This window comes from Nothobranchius furzeri, chromosome 6 (assembly GCF_043380555.1).
Source record: "Nothobranchius furzeri strain GRZ-AD chromosome 6, NfurGRZ-RIMD1, whole genome shotgun sequence".
Taxonomy (NCBI): Eukaryota; Metazoa; Chordata; class Actinopteri; order Cyprinodontiformes; family Nothobranchiidae; genus Nothobranchius; species Nothobranchius furzeri.
The window spans coordinates 53,441,534-53,466,921 of record NC_091746.1 but is presented as its reverse complement, the minus strand read 5'-3'; the positions used below and the strand labels follow the sequence as shown (position 1 = coordinate 53,466,921).

Sequence of the window (25,388 nt, the reverse complement as noted above, 5' to 3'; positions counted from 1 at the left end):
CCACCAACATGTGATATTTCAACCCATTTTCTATAGTGCAGCATTATGTTAAATGCACTGGGTTTTACCCTATTACATTTAAATTTCATGGTTAAACAGTACTTGTTAAAATCTAAGCTCAGCTCGGCAGTGACCTAAAATACATAAATATAATTTTACTTACCGAAAAAAAATGAAGTGGAGACTCCTTGGACTCTCTATTAGTGCAATTAATGCCACAGCAAGTCATTTTGTCCAACAATTGCACAAAAAATATCCAAAAAAGAATACACAAACACAGAGACTCAAAATCCCGGAACAGTTTCCAGGCCAGACCGAGGCTCTACTGAGGCCTTCCCACGGAGCTTTCTCTGTGGTCACGTGGGTCGGATGCTCATTAATTATACAGAATTTTAGGCTTTTAATACACTTAAACAGAAGAGTGAGAAAAAAATTCACCCCCCTCAGAGTTGTCATGAGTGTAAACTAGATCATTTAATCCAAAAACATGTTTTGGAACCAGACTGTAAACATGTTCATTTCTGCTGTGAAATTGGTATTTTTAACATGGGAGTCAATGAGGATTTGCTCGCTTCTGACACCAGCCCCCAGCGGATGAGGGTGGAACCGCAATTTTTGGTACTTCTGGGTTGGCCTCAATTTTTGAGCCGCATTGTGGGGGCTGGGTGGGACCTGGGTGTTCACCTTAACAGTAAACTGAACTTGTCCAACCACACACAGGTGCTCTGTATAAGAAGTGCCAAAGCCGCCACTGCCTCCCGAGGAGACTGAGATCTTTTGGAGTTAATTCTCATCTGCTAAAATTCTTGTATCGCTCTGTTCACTCTGCTGTGGTTTGTTGGGGTGCAGGCAGCTCTGACCAAGACAGGAAGAGACTGAAAAAGCTAGTTAACAAAGCTAGCTCGGTTCTTGGCTGCCCACTGGATACAGTTGATGAGACGTGTAAAAGGAGGATGCTGGGGAAGATGACCTCCATCTCAAACAAAAACCCTCCCACCTACTGCATTCCACTGTAGAGACTATGAACAGCTCCTTCAGAGGCAGACTGAGACATCCCAGATGTAAAACAGAACGCTACCGTAAATCATTCATCCCCTCTGCAGAAAGAGTGTATAACTCCTCAGTTTAACTGGTACTGGCATTATCCTGTTACACAATGACGTCAATGCAATACTCAGTATATGTTCGATACACATGCAATATCAGATTTACATAGTATGTCTGTGTTTATTACAGTATGCTGCATAGTGCTGGAGCCCAAGGTTATGATACTAGCTTGCTTTGTTATTATTTTTCTTCTAATTATTCTCTTGTGTTTGTGTTTATGCTGCTTAACAAGTGAATTTCCCCACTGTGGGATCAATAAATTCTATTCTATTCTATTCTATTCTGTCATGGGCAGCTAATTTTGGTCAACACTAGAAATTGGAGATGTTTACATTTTTAAAGCAGTTATATTCATAGCAGTAATGATAAACCAGTTGTGAAGCGTATAATACAGAGAAACCGTTGCAGCGTGAATTTAATTGTAGCATAAATACTTTCCATTTAATTTTTTTATTACTTTTATTTGCTCAAAATCAATATTTTTGTTTTGGTACGACAGTGACCAGAGGGTGGCAGTACAGGAGTTCCTGTGGTTCTCTCTGCTGATAATTAAGAAAGCGAAGAAGAAAGTGAAATTTCCTGTGCCTGTGCATGAGGTTGGCGGGTCCTTGGTTGGATGTGCATGTTCACTGTTTTTGTTCAAATTTGCAGCTAGTGTCGAGTTACAACTTGATTTCCTAACAAGCCAATAACACGCGGAACACTTTCACTCGGGTAAAGGAACAAAACCATTCTAAAAGGTTTAATTTTCTTACAGTTATCTAGTTGCTAGCTTGCTTGCTAAATTAAACAGTTATTGCGCTAACCGGAGCTAATGGGCTAGGCTACCACAGAAGCATCAATGAAACGTTAATATTTAGTTTACATGTACATTTTAGTTAATCCGATTTGTTTTCTTACTTTCTTGCTAATTCCCGCTACCCTTCGTAGACAAGCCAGTGGTGGTTGTCCTAGCTATGCCGTCCGTTGCTGGACCCAGCAGTCCAGCAGCAGCGCTCGCCGAGGCGCTGGACAACTCAGCTCGGCTGATTGATAAACACCTGCAGGATGACCGCTACTTTCCTGACTTGTCCGAGCTGCTCGGCGTCCCCTCACACAGTAAGTCATATTCGGTAAAACTGATTAATTCAATTCTGTGTATTTATATAGCGCCAAATCACGGCAAGAGTTGTCTCAAGGCACTTCACAAAGCAAGTATTCCAATACAGTTCAGTTCATTAAAGTCCCAGTGTGTAATATTTAACCTGTTTACTATAAATTCCATGTTTCCAGTTCACAAACTTGTCCTTTTTAATTAATATTTCTCACCAACATCAAATTTAAATAATCCTCTCGGCTTGAAATTTTACAAATTATATATAACAATTACAGCAACAGTGCAGCTAGTCTCTTGTTCAGCGCTTTGGGCTTCCTGACAGGGTTGCGGAAGGTGCTTTATAAATAAAGCTTTGATTGATTGATTGATACACAAACTGTGGTTGACGCTTCATGGCCATCCACCATCTTGAAATACAGTAGCTGTTGAGGGACATAAGAGCTCCGCGCTGTGCGTTTGGACTGTAACCTGAAAGTACCAGCAGGGGGCCAGTGCACCCTGGAAACATGGTGTCTGCTAATTCAACTAACTAGAAGAGACTAGCCGCACTGTTGCTGTACTTGTTAGTTTGAATAATATTCAATGAAATCGAACGACACATGAAGTTTTTCAGGTCATCATCATGTCCAGAAGCCGTATATATTAAGATTCCCGCCAGCTATTAGCTGGACACCAGCCTCCGAGTGGTGTCCCCCTGACTCCCTAACTCACCTCAAGTTGCTCATTCGTCTTTTCTTTGTACCAGAACTCCTGATCTGGTCCCAACGTGTCCGTTCCAAAGTCCTTCCACTCAGTACTCCTCTCTTTTGTGTGTAGTTTTGTACGTTCCTGCAGCCTGACATTTCCCAACACACTCCAGCGCTCATCTGCTAGCCAGTTGCTAAATCAGTATTGTTTACGTGATCTCCACAAACATTAACTAACAACGTTGTAGTTCTCCACACATTACAGACGAGCTTCTCCAAGGGCTTCTTCTCAAATGTTAACTTTGGACGTGGGTCACCTTTGGCTGGTAATCCGTGTTTACAAACAGCGTGTCCCCGGCTTGCCAGCCATGGCTCATGCAAGTTGTGAGCCACGGTTAGCTGGTGGCTAAAAGTCAGCACTGCTTACTTGATCTCCACGTGTGTCCCCAGCTCACTAACCCTCCATCACCAGTCATGGCGCTGCCAGTGATCGCGCCGTAAAAGATCGTTTTCTTTTTTTTTCCCATATCCTTTAGCTGGTTGCAAGCTTGTTTACAAAGCTGCTCTCATCCCATGCTGTGGGAAATTATGTTCCTCTGTAATATTCTGTTCCCTTAGCATCAAGAGCAAATATTTCAAAATTCACATAATTTATTGTCTATTATGATGACTAAACAACCTCGAATAACAGATGGTTAAACTTGAGTGAGATTACATCCTTTTACATAACTTTCAAAAATGATAAATAAGCTTGTAAAGAGTAAACAGAAATGTTTTACTGTACCCTTTTTTTATTGTTTTTAGGAGGACATATAGATATAAAAACATCACAAGCATGACATTATTATATTACATTACATAATTTTTCCGTAAAAGTCCATCCCAAATTCAAAATAAAAGCTAATCAAAAGAGAATTTGAACATGTAATACTTGAAACATAACTTGCAGTTAGTGTAATTGTTTAATCTTAAATCATATTGACTTGAACATTTGAAAACAAGACTGCCAAATTTAATGGATATATATATGTTCTTATTAGTAATAGTACCATTAATATTGTAATTATTAACAATACTATAGATGTAAAGTCTCGATGTTGTATTAAATATGTATATTGTACATATGAGGTAGTTTGCTGTGTGCAGCAAGCTGATGGTATTGAATAAAAGCTGGCTTCTTCCCACTGCCTTTGGGCAAAGACTTTTTTTTCTTTCTTTTATATATTTCTCTTACTTTGTTAATGTTTTTAAAATTAATTGTCTGTATGTTCAAAAAGACATTTCAACCAACCAATCAACTTTGATTGTTGACTGTTCTGACAGACATGCCGTCCCTCTCTGGCGTGTCGGACATGGACTACCCTCTCCAGGGACCCGGTTTGCTCACTGTACCAAACCTCCCAGAACTCAGTGCAATGCGAAGAGTTCCTCTGCCACCTGAGCTGGTGGAGCAGTTTGGCCGTATCCTTTTGCACCGATCCACAGCTTTCAGATGGACAGGATGTATTTGTCAGGCTTTTGTTTTGCTGGCGTAAGAGTTTCAGCTTAACTGTTTTATAGATATGCAGTTCAACTGCATGATGGGAGTTTTTCCAGACATCTCCCGAGCGTGGCTCACAATCGACAACGACCTCTTCTTGTGGAATTATGAAGATGGGTGTGCATTTTTTTAATATAACACTACTGAATGTGCTTTAATCATTGCCTGCTACTTTCACTGAAATACATGTTTTATTTTAGTTACGATGGCCTGTATTCATGACAACGCGCTCCACTTTTTTCTTTGTGTGTTCTTTGCAGAGGAGATGTAGCCTACTTTGATGGCCTGATTGAAACTATTTTGGCAGTAGGACTAGTTAAGCCAAAACAAGGTGTGATGTTTAATGTAGATCACGTTTTTGTTCAGTTTTGTTAAATTTTTTTAAAATGAATTTGAGTTTTTTTTCCTTTCAGGGATTTTACAGCCACACATTCACTACCTCTTGGTCTTAGCCACTTCTGTGGATGTGGTGATTCTTGGACTCAGCTTCCCCAAGAGTCATGTTGGTGAGTTACTTTTCACTCAGGGTGCCACAGATTTTTATTGTGTGTAGCTCTGAAGTGATTCCGTAGATTAAAACTAGTTTTTTTTCTAGTTTTCAGCATGCCCAGTTTATGTTATGTCAAGATGAAGGGAACATAATCAAATTTGTGTTGATCGTTTGTGTTAGGATTGAACGACAGCATGTCTGGTGGGCTGCAGTTACTACCAGACCCCCTCTTTTCAATTCCAACGGACAACACCTACATCCTGTCCATCACCTCGACAGACCTGGGACGCATCTTCATGGCAGGAAAGGACGGCTGTCTCTATGAGATCGCTTACCAGGCGGAGGCCGGCTGGCTCAGCCAGCGTTGCAGAAAAATCAACCATTCCAAGAGCTCCCTGTCTTTCCTCGTTCCCTCTGTGCTCCAGTTCTCTTTTTCCGAAGATGGTGAGAAGATGATTAACATTTCTTTGCAGAGCGAAAGTTTGATCTGATTAAACTTCTGCTGAATATTCCATCTCCTGTGTTCTCTTCAGATCCTATTGTGCAGATTGCCATCGATAACACTCGTAACATTCTCTTCACCCGCTCTGAGAAAGATGTCCTACAGGTAAAACACCTGTTGAGCTTTATTATTTTTGTTACTTTTTCAGTTGACACGAAAACTGTTGAGTCTCCTTTCCACTGGACGTGAAAGCAGTGTGTAACGTAATAGTGGTGTTTTAGCCATGAGATCCCTTCCAACCGAGAGCATTTCCACAGGTTCTGCAATATCACAAAGTCACGGGAGAATTGCAACTCTGCAAGTGATTTCAGAAGTCCACATGTTAAAAGCAAAGTGTAAGACAGCTGCATGCATGCAAAAAGTTCAGTTAACATCGGCTACGGGGTTGCACAAGAAATGACGTCCGTTTATCTGCACGTGACTTTCATTTTAAAAGTTTCTGGATGTTTTACATAGTGTTTATGTTTATGTTTAACTTCCTGTCTGGCCTGATCTAAACTGGAGTTGACGTGTTTTGGAAGCATAGCACATCAAAAATAGACTAAAATGTTATGGAGTCCCTACTCATCTGGGATGCGTCCAAAACTTTACACTTTCCTACCAGTGGGAAAGAACCCGTCCACTGTAACGACAGCTAATTGCCGCGAGGTACGTCTCGTGGCTGTTTTTCAATGCTTTCTTGTCGGTAGAAAGGAGGCTTTACAGGTAAAAGTTTGTTTACTTTTCAGGTGTATGACCTGGGTGCTGATGGTCAAGGTATGAGTCGCGTAGCAACAATGTCACAGAGCTCTATAGTGGCGGCTGCAGGGAACATAGCTCGGTACGTTTGGTTTACTGTTTGTTTCATATGTTAAGTGAACTCTGAAGTCTTTTTTTAATCTTATTTAAAACCGTTTTCAGAACAATCGACCGTTCTGTCTTCAAACCCATCGTTCAGATCTCAGTTATTGACAGATCTGAGTCCTCAGATTGTCATCTGCTCGCCGTCACTCATTCAGGTAACCATTATTAGGCAATGAACTGATGTACGATACGCGTCATGCTTCCACTGTCTGATGGTATGTTTTGACAGGTGTTCGCCTTTACTTCAGCACTACGCCGTTTGCACCTCAGCACCAGAAGAACATGGCAGTTCGCCCAAGCTTGCTTGCTTTAGTCCATGTTCGTCTCCCACCAGGTTTTTCTGCTTCCTCCACCCTGCAGAAACCCTCCAAGGTCCATAAGGCTTTACACAGCAAAGGTAAAAGGCCAAAGAATGATCCAAACATCAGTTGAACTTTGTATATTTTTTTCTGTTCAACCTCCTAGGGCCCTGTGTCCACATATGTGGACAATGGCGCCTTGCACTAAAACATTTTATCTTCACCTTAGACCTTTTTGTTATTATTTATAGACACATAATATTGACTAAGTTTAAAGTTATTTGTTTTCTTTCTTTTTGATAGGAAATTTGACTAATTTTTAATTTAATTTTATTTTATTAATATTTGTAATTTTGTTTTCGTTAACGCGAGTAGACTACTCTGTAATAGTTAGATGTATTTTTTCTTTTAAATCACATCAAATACAGGTTCAGGTCTCAGGAGGATAAATAATTTGAAAAATTTAAAAAACAATTGGTTTTTCAGCAAAATGCTAAACATTTTCAGCCATGAGGTTTAGATGCACAATATTATGAAAACTTGCGACGCTCAATAACAGTGATTAATGTTGCAATGATGATATGACTTGCAATAAATAAATAATTACCTCAAGAACAAAAAAATCTAAAAGAAATGGGGATGCACGTTTTTCCAAAATTTGTTTAACTGGTTATTGAAGCCATTATAAAGTTAATACTCAGTTAACCGTAAATACCCCCTACCATTGTTTGATCATGTGACGAGCTCTTCTGTGCTTTTGATAGTGGCATTCTTGCGCTCTTTGGTGGCAACTGTGTACTAGGGGTCGTATCAACTAGTCGACTTCACTGCTTTGTAGTGACTTTTTATGCCTTTCATAGACTAGTCGCTGTCACGTGATAATGACCGACAAGATGCAGTCCTCGGAAAAGACAGTAGGGGACGAGCCCCTGTGCGTCAGGAGGCAACGCGCTGTGCCAGAGCGTCGGTATCTGACCACCACGGTAAAACGGACATTTGACCGAATTGTGACCTTTACCTTCTTGCAATGTAACCTTCCCCTCACCCCCATCCTAACCTTAACCAGCTTGTCATGCAAAGCTTTGATCGTTAGCGCGCTCTAGACATCTGCGTCCAGAGCACGGCCACAGTCACATTATCAAATTAGGTGTCGCCACCTCAAAAACACGCGATCGTTTGTCGGCTCATTTCCTTTTGTTTTCTGTCTTTTATTTGTGCCTGATGCGTTTCGCTGCTGTGGAGCGGAGCGCATCACCTGTTTAGTCCTCCGGTGGCTTCACCACACTGGTGCGGCCGGCGCGCAGCGTGCACTCCGCTGTTTTTGCGGTCGGTAGATCTTTTAGAACTGCAGTTCAAAGGTAACTCATAAGGTGAATATATATGAACCCAGGTAGCAGTTTCTCTTTAGGATTGAGAGGAGGTGCAGGAAGATAATAAACAGACAGGACAGAAAAATAGTCAAATAAAAAACTAGTTAGTTTTTGTACCTGGTGGTTGCAACAAACAGACACCATTGAAGGTAATCAGAGGAACAGAAAATGAAATAATTATTTTAATGTTTAGAGCAGCAGGAACTCTGAGAGGCTGCAGGCGCATCAGTGAGTTTGTGGCCGCTGCTCAGGGGGAGACGGCTGAAGCAGGGGGACGTTAAAGATGCAGAAACTACTGTTGCTAAAAAAAGATGTTTAACTTAGAACTGTTCAGAACGGTCTGAAAAGCTGTTAGAAATAGCATCAAAGTCGCTAAGTTGGCGACACTGTGGGAGGAGCACTTCATTTGCAACTCAGGGCAGCACAAGTGGGAGGAGCAAATAATTGGCTTGTTTTGTTTTTATAATCGTTCAAAACTCAGATCGTAATTGGGATTAAAATTCGATTAATTGAGCAGCCCTAGCTTCTCTGATGAACAACTGTTAAGGGCAAAATGTCATTCTGTCTGCTCTTTTAGTTTTGAACAAATGTTACAATAATGAGTTATTTTAAATAACCCCTCAAATCCCTCAGAGCTTCCCGTGCACTTTGACCCTTTTCCAAATAAAGTTACTATTTCAGCAACGCGATTGTGTGATCGTCAAAGCTGCTGTAATCCTGACTTACCCAGGATCTGTCGTGTCAACAATTTTAGACATCTGGGGTTTCCCGGGGTCTTAAAAGTGTTAACGGCGTTAGCAGTGAGCACCGGTGGGGATTGGGGGATCCTGATGCCGAGCTCACAAAGGAGCAGCATATTTGACAGTTTTTCTAAAGTTTTGCAGAGCTACGGTAATTCAAAGTAAGCATCTAAAATGTGTCAAAGTTCAGTGTTGTAGCTGTGTTTTTGTGATTAATAATGTCCAGGGAGCCTTCTTTGGTCAAAGTAGGTTAGATTAGTGGTAAACTGAAATGGTGGACACACCTGTGCTGCGTTGTAGTGTTCCTTTAAGTTCTCAAGAGCTCTCATCCCTTTTCCTTTGGATAACTGTAGAACTCTAACTCTATTTTTTTAATCCCACAGGTGTTCTCCTCATGACTGCGTCTGAGACAGAAGACAGTGATGTTCTGTGGTGCATCAATCACGACTCCTTTCCCTTTAAGAAGCCCTTGATGGAGACGCAGGTTTGTCATTGAGTCAGGAAGCATTGTGATTACAGGGTTTCTAGACAATGTCTTTGAGGACACAAACTCTACTAGATACGTCTCTTTCTTTTTCACATTGTAGGTGATGTCCAACGTTGATGGACATTCGTGGGCTCTTTGTGAAATTAATGAAGAGAAACCTCCCAAAATCCTTACCCCCCTGAACAGGGAGCAGATCCCCATCACTGATTCGCCTGTGGTTGTCCAGCAGCACAATGTCCCTCCTCAGAAGTTCGTCCTTCTGACTGCAAAGGTCAAAAGCTCTATCTTTACTCATCGTGTTACTGATGTTAATCTTGCTATTGCATTAGAAGATTTATTTTTTAATCATCGTCCTTTAGGGAAGTCACATCTTTCAAAAGTTGCGGCCGGTCGATCAGCTTCGCCACCTCCTGGTCAGCTGTGCAGGAGGAGAAAGTGAAGAGATTGAACGATTCTTCAAGCTGCACCGGGTAAGACTGCAAGGTTTCATTACGGTTTTATTATCATCTTTAATTTATTTAGGAAACAAACACACATTTATTAGTGACAAGCTAGCAGCAGCACATGTCTTCCAATTTTCACGGTTTTCTTCAGGAGGAGCAGGCTTGTGGCACGGCTCTGATCCTGGCCTGCTCCAGTGCTGCTTGTGACCGAGAGGTCTCTCAGTGGGCCACCAGAGCCTTCTTCAGGTCAGATCCTGACTTCTAATTGTGCATAATCTCAATAATTCACAATATATTCAAACTAATAGGAGTTTTTTTTTTCTTTTTATTGTGGAGTTTAGGTATGGGGGAGAAGCACAGATGAGGTTTCCTGCAGCCATGACAACGCCCAGTACTGTTGGTCCCGTCATGAGCTCTCCAGCACCTGGTGGGTCATCTAAAATGTTAAGACTCACACAAAACCTGTGTCACAAGGTAGCCTGGCCTGCCAGACTCGTCCTCTGTTTACTTCTGCACAGAGAAAGAGTCTGGTAACTCACAGGCAGAGAGGCACTTGTGGGGCGGGACTAGGCAGCTCAAAAATGACCAATCAGAAAAAAGACGGAAATCCCGACTGTACTGCACGACGTGATAGATTTCTAGTTGTAGTAAAAAAAATAGCATCTGGCAACGGCGCAAACATCTTTTATTTTTTTTAGAAGAAACGCTTTTAGCGCTTCTACTTGTGGTTTTAAAGACATGTTCAAATCATTTAGAACAAAGGAATGAGCCGCTGCGAATTCCACTTCAGTCACCATGTTTATGACAAACGGCGTTGTGGTGTGTGACGTACGATACTCAGCGCTGATTGGCTCGGTTAGAATTCTCACGGGGTGGGGTTATTTGATCAGGAGAGTTCCCAGACTCTTTCTCTGTGCAGAATGAAACAGAGGAGGAGTCTGGCAGGCCAGGCTAGTCACAAGGTAAATCACAACATAAAGAATGATTAGAATCTGTTTTGAATGTATTTTTTTCCCTCAGGCGTCGTGCCCCCTGCGTTCGCCACACCGTTCGTTTCCATGCAGTCTGGATCCGCCCCCATCACACCCATGTCCGCTGGTCCAGAGGTGATTTTCTCTGGAAAACACAACGGCATCTGCATCTACTTGGCTCGTATTCTCGGGTAATTACACACAATTATTCTAGGTCAAAACTGAAAAATGTGGGCACATCAGGTGTTTGTCGATGATGTTCCTAAGCTTCGTCTCTCTCTCTCGTGTTCACGTCTGTTACAGAAATATTTGGGACGGGAGCCTCGCTGTGGAGACGTCCATCAGCAAAGGACATCAAACGGTTGTTATTGTACGTATGTTCATTACACCCCAGTCCCTGGGGAAATGCTTGACTTTTTCTGAAATAGAAAATATAGATCTGTAATTTTAGTAAGAACTTTTAACTGTCAGACTCGAGGACAAAATAAATTATTTTGAGTGTCTTTACTAATCAACTCTTTTTGTATTTTGAAAATATAAACTAATCTAGAAACTCTGCCAACAGCAAATGACATGTTGTTAGTTGATCATTAAATTACTTCTTGAAATGTTTATTGCAATTAAAAAAACACTTGCCTTACATGAAATAGCAGCATTGGAAGCAGATGGTTTTAGTTTTTAGTGTTCAATCTGACTGTCGTTTCCCATCCCCTCAGCTGGAAAGCACCGTGGCTTCATTTGAGCTGGAGTCGGTCCTCCTGCAGATCAAAGGTTTACAGGAGTTCCTGGATAAAAACTCTCAGCTCAGTCCTTCGTCTCTTGGCACTGTGAGGTAAAAACTCCCTGAATATATATATTTTTTCATTAAATTAGATAGTATAGTAGTGGCTCTGTTTTTGTTCAGTGCTTTTTGTTTCCTGGTATCACAAACAATCCTCTTGATGCAGCAAAGCTCACTTTTTGTTTCTATGACAGCAACATCTTGACAAGCATCTCTCCACATAAAGCAGCATTACTTCTTTGTTTTCTGTTTGGCAGTCTGCCACTAGTTTAAAATCAGTTATTTTTTTCAACCTTCAGCAACACATTTATCACTTGCTCTCATACCATCGACTAACTTTAAAGGGATATTCCACCCCCAAGACCTACTAGTTGTCTCAAGAGCAAAATGCTCAACTAGAGGAGGCGGGGCTTTTTCAGGTTTGGCCCCCAAGCTATGGAATGGACTTCCACTGGAGGTCTGACAAGCACCCTCACTGCCAGTTTTTAAGAGTCGGATTAGGGCTGGGCAATAAATCAGATTTATCATTATAGAAATTTCTGACTCTTATTGAGATAATTTTCCCCATGTCAATAAATTAGATAATAAAAAATGAAAACATGTGTGTAGGTTGGCCACTTTCACTTCCCTTTAAGAAGCTGTACCACCTTGAGTCATGTAAAAATGTGACTAAATGTAATACATGCAACAGCCCCATCTAGTGGACAACTTTTGTTTCTGCGCATACCTGTAGTTATCTTCTATTTTTTATCGAGGTGAAATCCTCAATTTATCTTGGTGCTGATTTTAGGCCATATCGCCCAGCCTTATGTCGGATGAAGACTCGTTTTTATACAGTGGCATTCCTCAGCAGGCGAGCTAGCCATATTTTTAAATGATTTAGCTAATTTTAATCCAGTTTTATTTAACTTATTTTATCTTTTTTATTATCATTTTTTGCTCTTATCTCCTGCTTTTACCTGTTCTTATTTGTTTTTATGTCTATTTTTGTTGACCATTGTATGGGTCAGCGATGTTTTTAATGCATGTACAGCACTTTGGTTAGCCTTCTGGCAGTTGGAAGGTGCTATATAAATAAAGAAGATGATGACGATGATGATGATGATGATAAGTGTCAATTGTGCCTATTTCTGTATTTCCAGAGTTAGATAAGTGAGAAAAAAGCATTTTGTTACCAACGCAGTAATTCTCCTGGTCTGGTAGCACTCTGTCTGCTTTAGCTTAGCATAAACAATGGAAGTGAATAGCAGGAACTAGCATTGTTTTGTGCAGAAGTGATTAAAATTACTCAATAATAATACCAATTATTCCTGGTGAGCTCAATAATCATGTCGACCTCAACTGAAAAGTAAGAACACGAAGGATTTCCTGGAGCCGATTTAGACTTGGGACTACATTACGAGCAAGCACCACTGTGAGCCGCCGCTGCACAGTGCACGGGTATAACACAGCGGTCGAAAAAGCCTCCGGCTTCCGTAAACAAACACGCGCATTAGCCACACTTCATGCTTATACACTCAACAAAAATATAAACGCAACACCTTTGTTTCTGCTCCAATTTTTCATGAGATGGACTTAAAGATCTAAAATTCATTCCAGATACACAATATCACCATTTCTCTCAAACATTGTCCACAAATCAGTCTAAATGTGTGATAGTGAGCACATGTGCTTTGCTGAGATAATCCATCCCACCTCACAGGTGTGCCACATTAAGATGCTGATCTGACATCATAAACAGGTGTACCGTATACTGCCCACAATAAAAGGCCACCCTGGAATGTGCAGTTTTTTTGCTTTATTGGGGGTCTGGGGACTCAGAACCGGTCAGTATCTGGTGTGACCACCATTTGCCTCATGCAGTGCAACACATCTTCGCATCGTGTTTATCAGATTGTCAATTGGGGCCCATGGAATGTTGGTCCACTCCTCTTCAATGGCTGTGCGAAATTGTTGGATATTAGTGGGAACTGGTACATGCTGTCGTATACGCCGGTCAAGCACATCCCAAACATGCTCAGTGGGTGACATGTCCGGTGAGTATGCTGGCCATGCAAGAACTGGGACATTTTCAGCTTCCAAGAATTGTGTACAGATCCTTGCAACACGGGGCCGTGCATTATCTTGCTGAAACATGAGGTAATGTTCATGGATGTACGGCACAACGATGGGCCTCAGGATATCATCACGGTATCTCTGTGCATTCAAAATGCCATCAATAAAATGCACCTGTGTTCTTCATCCATAACAAATGCCTGCCCATACCATAACCCCACCACCACCATGGGCCACTTGATCCACAACATTGACATCAGCAAAGCGCTCACCCACACAACGCCACACACGGTGTCTGCCATCTGCCCTGAACAATGCAAACCGAGATTCATCCGTGAAGAGAACACCTCTCCAATGTGCCAGACGCCATCGAATGTGAGCATTTGCCCACTCAGGTCTGTTATGGCGACGAGCTGGAGTCAGGTCAAGACCCAGATGAGGAGACAAGCATGCAGTTGAGCTTCCCTGAGACGGTTTCTGACAGTTTGTGCAGAAATTGTTTGGTTATGCAAACCAATTGTTTCAGCAGCTGTCTGAGTGGCTGGTCTCAGACAATCTTGGAGGTGAACCTGCTGGATGTGGAGGTCCTGGGCTGGTGTGCGGTTGTGAGGCCAGTTGGATGTACTGCCATATTCTCTGAAATGCCTTTGGAGACAGCTTATGGTGGAGAAATAAACATTCAATGCACGAGCAACAGATCTGGTTGACCTTCCTGCTGTCAGCATGCCAATTGCACGCTCCCTCAATGCTTGTGGCATCTGTGGCATTTTGCTGTGAGGCAAAACTGCACATTCCAGGGTGGCCATTTATTGTGGGCAGTATAAGGTACACTACTCATGATGTCGGATCAGCATCTTGATGTGGCACACCTGTGAGGTGGGATGGATTATCTCAGCAAAGCAGAAGTGCTCACTATCACACATTTAGACTGATTTGTGAACAATGCTTGAGAGAAATGGTAATATTGTGTATCTGGAATGAATTTTAGATCTTTAAGTCCATCTCATGAAAAATCGGAGCAGAAACAAAGGTGTTGCGTTTATATTTTCGTTGAGTGTAGTAGTTTATAATAGCTCAGCAACAATCAAGTAATTAGATTAAATAAAAGACCACTTACAGGAAGTATTGATGCACTTCCTTTTGGTTCTTCACAAAATATGGATGAGACTGCCATTTTTTTTCAGCAGCCGGTGGCTTTTTTGACCGCTGTGTTATATCTGTGCGCCACTGCAGCGGCGGCTTACAGCAGTGCTTTGTCGTAATGTAGTGACACATTAATTTTAAAGACATGTTAGATAAAAGCACCATGTGAGCACAGGCTCTCATGCTACCCTACTTTACTTCTGACAGAGTAAGAGGAGCAGTAATCAGCTCTCATTAGGGTACAAAAACCTGAAATGATGCATAAGTGTCCCAGTTTGATACCTGCTGTGCCATCTGTAGTTAGGATCTGACTAAACATCTTGTTTTTTTAGCTTGATGCCAGCAGAGTTGACCTTTTCGAGCTTTAAACTGATTGAGAAGCTGATGTGAAAACTAGTTAACCCGAGTTTTACTTTCTTTTCATTAATTCATAAACTTTAATAGACTGTCTCTGTCTTTATTCTGGTCCTTTGTGCTTGGATTCTCATTAGCTTCAGCTCTCCAGCCAACCTGCAGCAAAGGCTGCTGGGATTCATGCGTCCCGACGGAGCCGGCTCCCAGCAGGTGCAGCAGGAGCTTCAGAGGAAATACCACAGTGAGTTTTGAACTGGAATTTCATCATTTTCCTCTTCAGTTTTTTTTTAAATTAAAGTTTGCAAACAAGTATAGATTTGTATTCAACTCATTGCTTTGATTGTTAAAAAAATGTTGTTTTCATTCGTTTTTTCACTAGCCAAAGCTCAGGTCTATGAGAAAGTGTCGCTGCAGGGCATCCAGCAGCTAGTGCACCGCTCTTATCAAACTCTGGCACTCTGGAAGCTTCTCTGCGATCATCAGTTCAGCCTCATTATGTCTGAGCTGCCAAAGGTGGGCAGAAGCGCTTTAGCATAGCAAACAGGCGCTGCTCTGATGCTCTCTACTTATTCTACCCTTTTTTTGTAGGAATTTCAGGAGCAGATAAAGGGGGCAAGTTTTAAGGACGTAGTGATCCGAGGGAAGGAATTATCTGGGGCACTCATCACAGGCCTTATTAACGTTTACATCAAAGATAACGCCTCTGTGGACGCCATCAGCAATCACCTACGGGACATCTGTCCACTGCTGTACAGCAGCGATGACAGCATCTGCTCAAAGGTACACACACACACACACACCTTTGTTGATTTTCACCAACACAAGCCACCTTTAAGACTTTCACATTTTAACTGATATATTTTTCACATGTTTGTTTATTTCTTTTAGTTCCCTAACCCTCCAGATCATTTTAGGTGCAACAAGGTCCTGCCCGGACATGATATCGATCAGCTCACATAGATTTTTGTGTCTCGGTAAACTGAATTTGATTTCCTCCCCCTCTTAGGCTAATGAGATGTTGCAGAGCTCTAAACAGATCCAGAACAAGATCGATAAAGAGAGAACTTTAAGGGAGTCTTTACAGCTCTACCAGCAGATCAGCCAGAACATAGACCTGCCACTGGTTTGCTCCCAGTACAGACAAGGTGGGTGGGGGCACAAAACACGCTGCGACTGTCTGTGCTGCTGCCACATCGTCTAATGGTATTTCATTTCTCAGTGCGTTTCTACGAGGGAGTTCTTGAGTTGTGCCTCACAGCGGCAGATAAAAAGGATCCCCAGAGACTCGGGCCCCACTTCTACAAGAACGGAGAGCCTGAGGAGGACAAAACGGGGCAGCAGGCCTTCCAAGAGAGGTGACGCCATCAAAAGGCGGCACTAATGTCCAAATTGTCTGCTGTTTTTCTTCAACGGTTTTCTTCTGTTTTTTTTTCTTCAGACTTTCTTGCTACAAGTGCATCACAGACACCATGCAGGAGCTGGTGAACCAGAGCAAAGCTGCCCCTCAATCTCCCAGTGTCCCCAAGCAGCCTGGACCTCCTGTCATGACCTCTGATCCCAACATGCTCAGCAACGAAGAAGCTACAGCCCATGTGAGTGTTGAAGAAAAGACAAGAGGGTAGTTCTTGCTAATTTCTGTACACAATCTGAATTTGTAATGTGACTTTGTGGTTCCCCTACAGTTTGAGCAGATGCTCGGTTTGGCCCAGAGGTCTCAGGATGAACTGTTTCACATCGCTCTGTACAACTGGCTGATTCAAGCCGACCTCTCCGACAAGCTGCTCGAGGTACTTTTAGGTTTCCTCCTTTTAGGCATGAATTCAGCTTCTTTTAGGGGCTTAAAGGAACCTTTATTGACATGTTATAACCTCTACATGGACAATGTATTTTTAATTGACAAAGATCAATTAATCAACCAGTCATCTTTATTTTTGGAGCCCTTTTCAACAAACTGTCCACAGATTGACTGCTGTACGGCTGTATACTGTTAATCACAGTAAAACATTTAAAGGCATTCTATGCCAGTTTTTCATATTTTTTAATTATTTTCTTGAGCCAGTTTGTGCTAAAATGATCCTTTGAAGGGTTACTCAGATCCCACCATCCTCTGTGGCCAGAATACTACACTTGCAATTTCAGAGTGACTGTCTGCTCCCAGTTACGACCAGAACACACCGAAGCGCCGCCAAGTGGATAGCTCACGAAATTTGCGCACTGTCCGTTCCTTCTCTGTTCACATCAGGCGAGAATTTTTGATGAGCACTACTGCTCACGCCTACTGTTTTTCAAACCCCCACTCCACCCCTGTGCCCTTGGTGCGTGCGTGTGCGTGTGTGTGTGTGTGTGTGTGTGTGTGTGTGTGTGTGTTACCAGTTTGCCTAGTTTGTTGATATCAGAAACTGCGCTGATCCTTCTGCTGTTTTGTAGACCAGTTCCATTCTAAAGGGTTAAGTAAATAACTAGTGTTTGCGGTATTGTATAATACTATTGTACATTTACCTTTGAATGAAAGATATTTGTTTGTAATCACATTAATTAATTCCATCTTTAGCTGTAAAAACTGCATTTAAAATTGTGGAAACGCTATGTTGCTTCAGTTTTGTGTGTGTTGATTTTCGTTTCTCTAGTCTGTTTAGATACACAGAAATGATCACATTTATCAATCTATTTTGTTAATTTACCGGCCTGCCTCTTCTGTTTTGGTTTGACTTCCTGCCAGAATAAAAAATTAGAGCTCACGCCGAAACAATTGCTGCACGGCGCGAGCCTTCGTGGTGCTTTGCAGCTGATGTGACCGAAAGTGCAGGTTAACAAGGGCGTAGATTAGATGCGCTCGTCGTTCCGCTGCGCGTCATTGCGCCTCTGCGTCTGGTGTGTTCTGGGCGTTAGTCTTAGTAAAGTGGAGCTAACACGCTGGTGCTGCAGTCTGCTTCCAGCACATTACCTGCATGTTTTAGATCATGAACAAAGCTGATTTGTTTAATTTAGTGATGAATCACTCCTATAGACATGATGGAAGACTGGGGAGACATTTCAGCTGTTGGATTAAGGTGTTAAAAAGACAAACGCACAGCGAGGACATGAGTGCTCAGTTTTCTTTTAAACCAAACAGTTAAGCAATGTTAAAATAACTTTAAAAGAGTAAACATAGCAAAGTATGCTTCATTAAAAGAATAAACATTAAAAGAAAATTTAAAATAATCTTTGAACAGTTCAAACTAAAGCTGGCACATTTCAGTGTTCAAAACTGTTTATTTATTCATTTAAAATAAAAAACGTGCATCTAGAGGCGAGTTTTAAAGGCTTGGAACTCTCATTTAATCAATACATTTGCAGTGGTCTCTAGTTGGAATGGATGCCTTGTAACTTGTACTCTGGGGAGAAAAAGACCTGGTGCTCTTGTTTCAGAAACAAGCAGTGAGCCAGATCAGAGTTGAGCGTCAGGATTTGGGGTCTTATTTCCTGACTTTTGGACACACATGTCACCTCTGATTGGATAACAGCAGCATGACTCTGTTTTCTCTGCAACATTGATGTTTTATCTCCACAAATAACACAAGCCTGGAGTTCTGCCGTGTGGTGGAGTTGCTAATGCTAAAGATTAGCTTATTTTAGTTGAAACATTCTCTACTGTTTCCTGGACGCTAAACCAACAGCAGCCTTCCCCTTCGTGAGTCAAAATGGGTGAGTCGATGAATGCGAAGTGACAGTGTGATGTAGATCTGTCAGGCTTTTCAAATCCTAGCGTTTCACCGTCTATTTTCTATCAGAAACCAAAGTTGGAGATAGATGTAGGAGACAATTTTCATGTGTAGCCTGCATGAAAAGCTCAGTGACCGATTATATTCAAAAATAGTCATTAAAAAATAGTTTTTCAGTGAACCACACATTTAATGTTCTTTATGTCCGCTCTGGTTTGATGATAAACGGGTAAAATTCGTAAACATGTAGCACTTCAGATAGCTGTTAAACTTCACTTATACTTGCGTGTCTGGTGCCCATAAATGATGTCATTAAAATAAAATTTGGATTCTTTCCTCTCTATTTGTTTGTCATCCTAACGTCTACTGATTTCTCTCAGGTGAATTCTCCTTATCTTGAAGAACACCTGATGCATATGATCAGACAGGACCAGAGTAAAGTTCATAATATGGACCTGTTGTGGCGCTACTACGAGAAGAACCGTAACTTCGGCAAAGCGGCTCATGTACTGGCACGGCTGGCTGATTTGCACAGGTTTACACACAACAGGAGGACGTGTGCTTTGTTTATGTTTACCTTTGTGTATATTTCACATTTCTTCTCTGATCACGCAGCACTGAGATCTCTCTGAAGCAGCGTCTGGAGTACATTGCTCGAGCCATTCTGTCTGCTAAGAGTTCCTCCGGCGTGTCGGCTCGGGCGTCTGACGGAGAGTTTCTTCGCGAGCTCGAGGATAAGATGGAGGTATTGGAGTTGACTGGTGATTGAGATAAATGTTAGCCGACGCTTTGTTGACATTAAAAAAATATATATTTGGCCTTCTCCTAGCTTGTCCGTATTCAAGTGCAGATCCAGGAAACACTGATCAGACAGTACTCCCATCATCCCTCAGTGAAAAACGCCATCTCCCAGTTGGACGCTGAGCTCATGGACATCACAAAGGTTGACGTCAGAAGATATAAAGGACAAAGGCTACTCTTTTCACCAACATGTTTAAATCTGAGCTGGGTTTTTTGTTGTTGTGCAGCTCTATGGAGAGTTTGCTGATCACTTCAAATTGTCTGAATGCAAGCTGGCCATCATCCACTGTGCAGGGCACTCGGATCCTATCCTAGTACACTCATTGTGGCAGGAAATCTTGGAAAAAGGTGAGCAAAATGTCAATATTATGTTGCATCTTTTATAAACAAGCTGGTTGCCTACTGTTGGAGTGTTTTGTGTTTCAGAGCTGGGCGACAGCGTGGCCATGAGTCCTGTGGACAGGATGAGATCCCTTAATCTAAAGCTGGTCTCACTAGGGAAGATATACGCCGGAACTCCTAGATACTTCCCTCTGGGTATGCTGGAGTCGTATTCAGTTTAAATCTTGTGAGAGTTTTTATCTGCTTGCTGTTTACGTCATATTAGTTTTCCCTTATGCATTATTTATCTGGCTTTGTCTCTGGGGTAAGCTCTGTTTAAACCCAGCAGCTGTGTTTCGCTTAATTATTCTCCTTTTAAAACCAGCGAGTCCAAACTCGTCCCGTCTGTGGAGACATTGATTGATTTCATATAGATCCTTGGATCATCAGAGGAAACATGATGAGCGTGCAGTGTGAGAAGGTGCTGATGTGTAATTGCAGAGTTCCTGGTGAAGTTCCTGGAGCAGGAGGTTTGCCGGCTGAACTGGGATGTGGGATTCGTCTCGTCTACCATGCTGGAGATTGGAGTGCAGCTGCCCCGCCTTCTGGAAGTCTACGATCAGCTCTTTAAATCTCGGGTAATTAATTCATTTCTAGAGTTTTGTTGTATTTTTTTTATTTCTGAACGCATGAATATGGAAATGGTTTTTCACCCCCTAGGATCCCTGCTGGCAGCGATTGAGGAAGCCTCTACATTTGGTGGAGTGCATCCATGTCCTCCTCTCGGGATACGTAGAAGACCCCAGCAGAGTCCAGACCTACGATAGGTGAGCCCTCAGCTACATGCTGGTCTCTAATGGGTTGTGTTGTCATTAAAGCCAGTAGCCAACTGGCTGGGGACACCCACCCCCTCCAAACTGCACAAAAGCTGTAAAAAGCTAGAAAAAAATTGCATTAAACATGATATCAGATTCGTTGCATGTCTGAAATCTTTTGGAACTAATATCTCAAAAGAAGGTGCAAGAAATGTGAAACAGCTGTGGAAAGTTGCAAATATTGCACAACTCCTGCACTTTTTGGGTTTTTTTGCAATTCCATCATATACCCGACAGTCCAATTTATATATATATATATATATATATATATATATATATAAAAATAAAAAACTTGTCTTAAAGTCAAGCCTGATTTATACTTCTCCATCAGCTCCACGAGGGAGAGGCACGCACGGATAGGCATTTTGTTCTCGAATTTGTCTTGTCTCCTGGGAGTGTTGCAAAGGAATTCTCTAGTAGAGAGCTCTCCCTGCACCTACCTGTACCACAGTACTGTCAAGTGTGGTCTCTGGTCAGCAGAGGGCTGCAGAGTGCTGTCCAATGTGAAAATGCTCAAGTTTCTGCCTCAAGAACCACTGAAACCAGTTTGAAACCAATAGCTTAAAGTGTTAAAGACTCTTTAGTGCTTTCAAAGCGCCATATGTACAAGGTCATTTTTGAAATTTCCTTAATGCAGATAAAGTTTGTCACTTCCATTTAAAGGACTAATGCAATTTTCAACCAAAAATACCAAGTCTACAGAACCTGGTAAATAATTAGGAAGTCATGTTTTCTTAAGGTAAGATTGTATTTCTTTAGGTCGGTCTTCTTTGTGTGAGAAAGTGTTTAGTTACACTTCTCTGAACTTGCCAGTCTTTACAAGGTGAAAACTCTCAGATAAACAAATCTGAGAACTAAGTTCGGTTTGAGCTCCACCTCATCCTAAAACCTGCCGTTAACTCCGTGTGATGCTTTCCAGGCGGCGGTTCACTAACGTGTGCCTGGACAACATCTGCGGATACCTGGTGGAGCTGCAGTCTCTAAGTCCAACCTCAGCCCTTCAACAAACCATCGGCAACTTCAAGTCACTGCAGGCGAAGCTGGAGAGACTCCACTGACCGGATCCCTCAGAGGGAGGAGGGACTTCTAGTTTTAGGCAAACAGCTGATTTAAGTCTTTATCAGCTGGGAAGATGTGACTTTTGAGTCTTCTGCCACAGTTTGCTTCATTATCCCACCAGTGTGTGTTTTCAGAGTTTAGCGTTTTATAACTTATTTGATACATTTTTGTTGGTTTAAACTTCTTGCAGAATTGGAACGTTGAAAAGAAAACATCTGGAAAAGGTTTTTTTTTAAAGAAAAAAAACAGCTTAATGTTCATTAAAACATCAATTTACTGATTATTAATAATATTATTATGATCAGTTCGCAAATGTTAAAACACTCATTTGGTCCCAGATTTGGGATTTTTTTTGTGACAAATATGTTTGATGTTTTGCAATTATGTACAGAACTTTGATGTCATGGCTGCCAAGGCGCGCGCGCGCACACACACACACACACACACCTGAGCATTGTTTAGGACATAATCTGCTTGTAAAATGGTCCACTTTTAATAACAACTTTGTATCTGTTTTGAATGCAGAACATTTTTAGTTATAATGAAAATTCTGGTCTTATTTGGAGGAAAAAAATAAAACATTTTATAAATAAATCAAACTTGTCACAACTCGTATTGATGACAGCCTTGTGTGAAGGTTTACAGCTAATTGGCAAGAAGGAACATCAGATTGGTATGTTAGTAATGTGACTTGTTTTTTCATTTAAAGCAGCACTCTGGGTTTCTCGCCCTCCTAATTAACAAGCCTCAAATTGCTGATGGTCTCCAATTAACTGAAGGTGGTACGCAATTATGTTTCATTTTAGGTTGAAGTAATTTTGCCCTGATTTTCCTTTGTGAGATGAGTCAACAAGCAGGTTCCACCCGAGGGTGAGAGTATGTGATGTTTACAGGATAAACACTTGGGGAAATTATCCCTGCTCTTTTCAAATCAAGCTGATTAGTATATTCAGATTCACGAATATCAAAGCAAAGGCTCTTATGTGTGCTGTATATTCATATATTATTTACGACCACTTAATATTTTGTAGCTTTTAAGCTGAAAAGTAAAATATTTAAAGATAAATGAAGAAACTGCTCAAATGCAAAATCTTTAATGCATTTTTATATGACTTTTTAAAGGGAAACAGGTAAACCTTTTTAAAGTGAGTTGACATGGTTCAGTAGAAAACATGAACGATTACACACAGCCAATAAAAAAAAAAACACTGGATATGAAATGCCTGCTGGCCTATGACCATCACTGGTGAACTGAGTCTGAAATCTCATTTTTCTGCTCTTCCGAGCTCTGGAGCAACAAATAATTTCACCTTTAGCTTCATGTTAGGAATCTAGGAGTTAATTTGACTCATTAATATTTAACAGATTTAGTTCTTTATAAACTTAAATAGTCTGCCATAGGGTGCCATTTGTAAATGGTCATAATTTAACATCAGTAATTGGGTTATTTAGCCAAAAAAAGTGGGAGTTCATTTTCAAAATCATGTTTCCACAATGTTATTCATGCATTTATAAATGTTAAAGAACCAAACTAAATGTTTAATTAGCAAGCAAAATATTTAATTTAGAGTTAAATAATAAATGTTTAGGTCAGACCTAAATATTAACTTTGTAAAATAAATATTTATTTTACTAATTATTTAATTTTCAGCTAAATATTTAGTTTACAAACTAAACATTTAGCTCCAAATTAAATATTTAGATCCCAGCTAAATATTTATTTTGGAGCTAAACATTTAGTTTGCAAAAGCAGTGTTTAGATTCATCCCTAAATATTTATTTTATGGACTAAATGTTTAACTCCAAAATAAATATTACATTAATAAATATTTAGCTGGGATCGAAATATCCATTTAGGAAAAAAGTGTTTAATTTGAAACTACTTATTTAGTTTGAAAACTAAATGTTTTGCTCCAAATTAAGTATTTTGTTAGTAAAAACAAATATTTAGCTTGATGGCTGAATATTTATTTGGGTACGTTTACATTTAACAATGTATGAATAACATGGTGAAAATATGACTTTTATGGTAGGCTAAATAACCCAAATTATCACTGCTAAGTTATGACTGTTTCACTTCACAAATGGCACCCTAAAACAGCCAGGGTCTTCTTCTGCAGAAGCTTATTGTAATGCTTGCATAATTAAAAGATCTGTACCATTATTTAGCCTTTCGTTTTGCACGAGCAAGTCATTTTTTTCACCCCGTACAGAAATATGTAGGGGATGATGCAGTTGTAGGAGGCTGCCACATAGCTGGCCACCTCCAGCACCACTGATGAAGTGTGGATGTTGCTGGAGATGCGCAGGAGCAGATGAGTCAGCCAGCAGACCACAACCATGCTGGCCACAGCCACCACGCTCTTGGCCGCCCGCGCCTGAGGGCTTGATCCTGCCCTGTGTTTCGGTGACTTCTCGACCTGCGTGTGAATTCGGGATGAAGAGTCTTTGAGCTCTTTGGCGGTGCCTGGATCAGAAACAATCCCAACTGAAATGGTATTGATGCTTTTGCTCTCACTTTCTCCTTTAATCATCTGCTTGGCTGGGTCAGAGTTATGGCTTAGGATGCGCTTCTGGTTTTGGAGCAAAGTCACAACAATCTGAACACTTGCAATGAAGATTCCTGCAAGAGGAAGGACGTTAGCCACGGTTAAATAAGTCGTCTCATAGGTTTGCCTAGAAAGTGCATCAGGGAAGACCTGTACGCAGCTCTCATGGCTCTCGTTCCTTCTTTCCAATGAGGCGAAGAAGTAGTGAGGGACGCCGAAGGCCACGGCCAGCATCCAGCTCCCAGCCAGCAGGCACCCTACAAGGTGCAAGCTGTCCAGCGGCACCGGAGCACCTCCACGCCTCAGGGAGCCGACCAGCTTCTGGTGCCAGAAAGCGCTGATGAAGAGTGTTGTGAAGATACTGCTGGTTTCAGAGAGATCAGAGCAAAAATGAAAGATGCCACAGTAGGTTTCCCCCAGGAACCAGCGTCCGGCAAAGTCTACGGCCGTGTCAGGCAAGTCCACCAGGTAGTTTGTGATGAGGTTGGAGACGGCCAGGTTGATGAAAAGGACTTCGTTGGTGTGAATTTCTGACATTTTTCTGGGGAGAGAAACTACAGCCAGCCAGTTGTTTCCCAGGATTCCTGCCATAAACATGAAGGCTCTGAAGATGGATTCAATCAGCTTATCTGCTTCCATGATGTCAGAGGGAATGTTTTTCTCAGAGGAACGCTTGGAGGGCTTTTATAGGAGAGGAGTAAAGAAACCCGACCCAGTCACGGTATCATTAGAATATTTATTCACAAATCCTTCATCGTGTTGTCTCAGTAAGAGGCAGTTTTTTTCTGATTACAGATCCTCCTATCAGCACAAGCAGCATCTAGAAATGGCAGCGACAATAAAAAAACAGTAATAAGAGTATATCTTGTAGCTGTAATTATGTGTCATTTTGGGAACTGTGGCCTCGTTGAGACTATCTTGTTACTTAATTGACATCAAACATTGTTTTTTTCACCTTTTAAATTGGTGCCCTGCTTTGATAATCTCACATATAATCAGAATAATTCATAATAAATCTCAAACAATTTGAACTACAAGTTTTTTAAAACCCGTTAATGTTCTGATGGAGCCAATTTTCATCCCTTTATTTAAATGAAGCCTTTAATACAAAAAAATCTGAGGATGCTTGACAAAAAAAAACTTTATCCTAAATTGTTAGTATGTTATTTTTTGTG

General features: G+C 41.3%; 2 protein-coding genes across 2 annotated transcripts; one reads left to right on the top strand and one right to left on the bottom strand.

Moving 5' to 3' along the window:
- The first annotated feature begins 1,684 nt into the window (after nucleotides 1–1,684).
- Nucleotides 1,685–22,273, top strand: nup155 (nucleoporin 155). The gene is made up of 34 exons (XM_015942092.3): nucleotides 1,685–1,821; nucleotides 2,038–2,205; nucleotides 4,213–4,350; nucleotides 4,450–4,546; nucleotides 4,690–4,760; nucleotides 4,843–4,935; nucleotides 5,100–5,363; nucleotides 5,453–5,526; nucleotides 6,150–6,241; nucleotides 6,322–6,419; nucleotides 6,494–6,661; nucleotides 9,057–9,157; nucleotides 9,261–9,431; nucleotides 9,520–9,630; nucleotides 9,755–9,849; nucleotides 9,945–10,030; nucleotides 10,624–10,765; nucleotides 10,878–10,944; nucleotides 11,291–11,406; nucleotides 15,045–15,148; nucleotides 15,287–15,420; nucleotides 15,496–15,687; nucleotides 15,914–16,052; nucleotides 16,127–16,262; nucleotides 16,346–16,499; nucleotides 16,590–16,694; nucleotides 18,989–19,143; nucleotides 19,224–19,353; nucleotides 19,438–19,551; nucleotides 19,637–19,757; nucleotides 19,836–19,946; nucleotides 20,232–20,368; nucleotides 20,451–20,557; nucleotides 21,525–22,273. Exons 2-34 carry the CDS (start codon nucleotides 2,064–2,066, stop codon nucleotides 21,661–21,663), a joined length of 4,104 nt encoding a protein of 1,367 aa, XP_015797578.3. The 5' UTR covers nucleotides 1,685–1,821; nucleotides 2,038–2,063; the 3' UTR covers nucleotides 21,664–22,273.
- A 1,476-nt stretch (nucleotides 22,274–23,749) lies between these two features.
- On the bottom strand, nucleotides 23,750–24,852 carry ora5 (olfactory receptor class A related 5). The gene has a single exon (XM_015942078.3). The coding sequence runs from the start codon at nucleotides 24,850–24,852 to the stop codon at nucleotides 23,830–23,832; it is 1,023 nt and encodes a 340-aa protein (XP_015797564.3). The 3' UTR covers nucleotides 23,750–23,829.
- Nucleotides 24,853–25,388: the final 536 nt, after the last annotated feature.

Coding starts and splice junctions, on each gene's coding strand:
- nup155 (XM_015942092.3), top strand. CDS start 2,064: ATGCCGTCCGTTGCTGGACCCAGCAGTCCAGCAGCAGCGCTCGCCGAG. Junction 9,631..9,754: donor GATTCTTCAAGCTGCACCGG/GTAAGACTGCAA, acceptor GGTTTTCTTCAG/GAGGAGCAGGCTTGTGGCAC. Junction 16,500..16,589: donor ACGAAGAAGCTACAGCCCAT/GTGAGTGTTGAA, acceptor GTTCCCCTACAG/TTTGAGCAGATGCTCGGTTT.
- ora5 (XM_015942078.3), bottom strand. CDS start 24,852: ATGGAAGCAGATAAGCTGATTGAATCCATCTTCAGAGCCTTCATGTTT.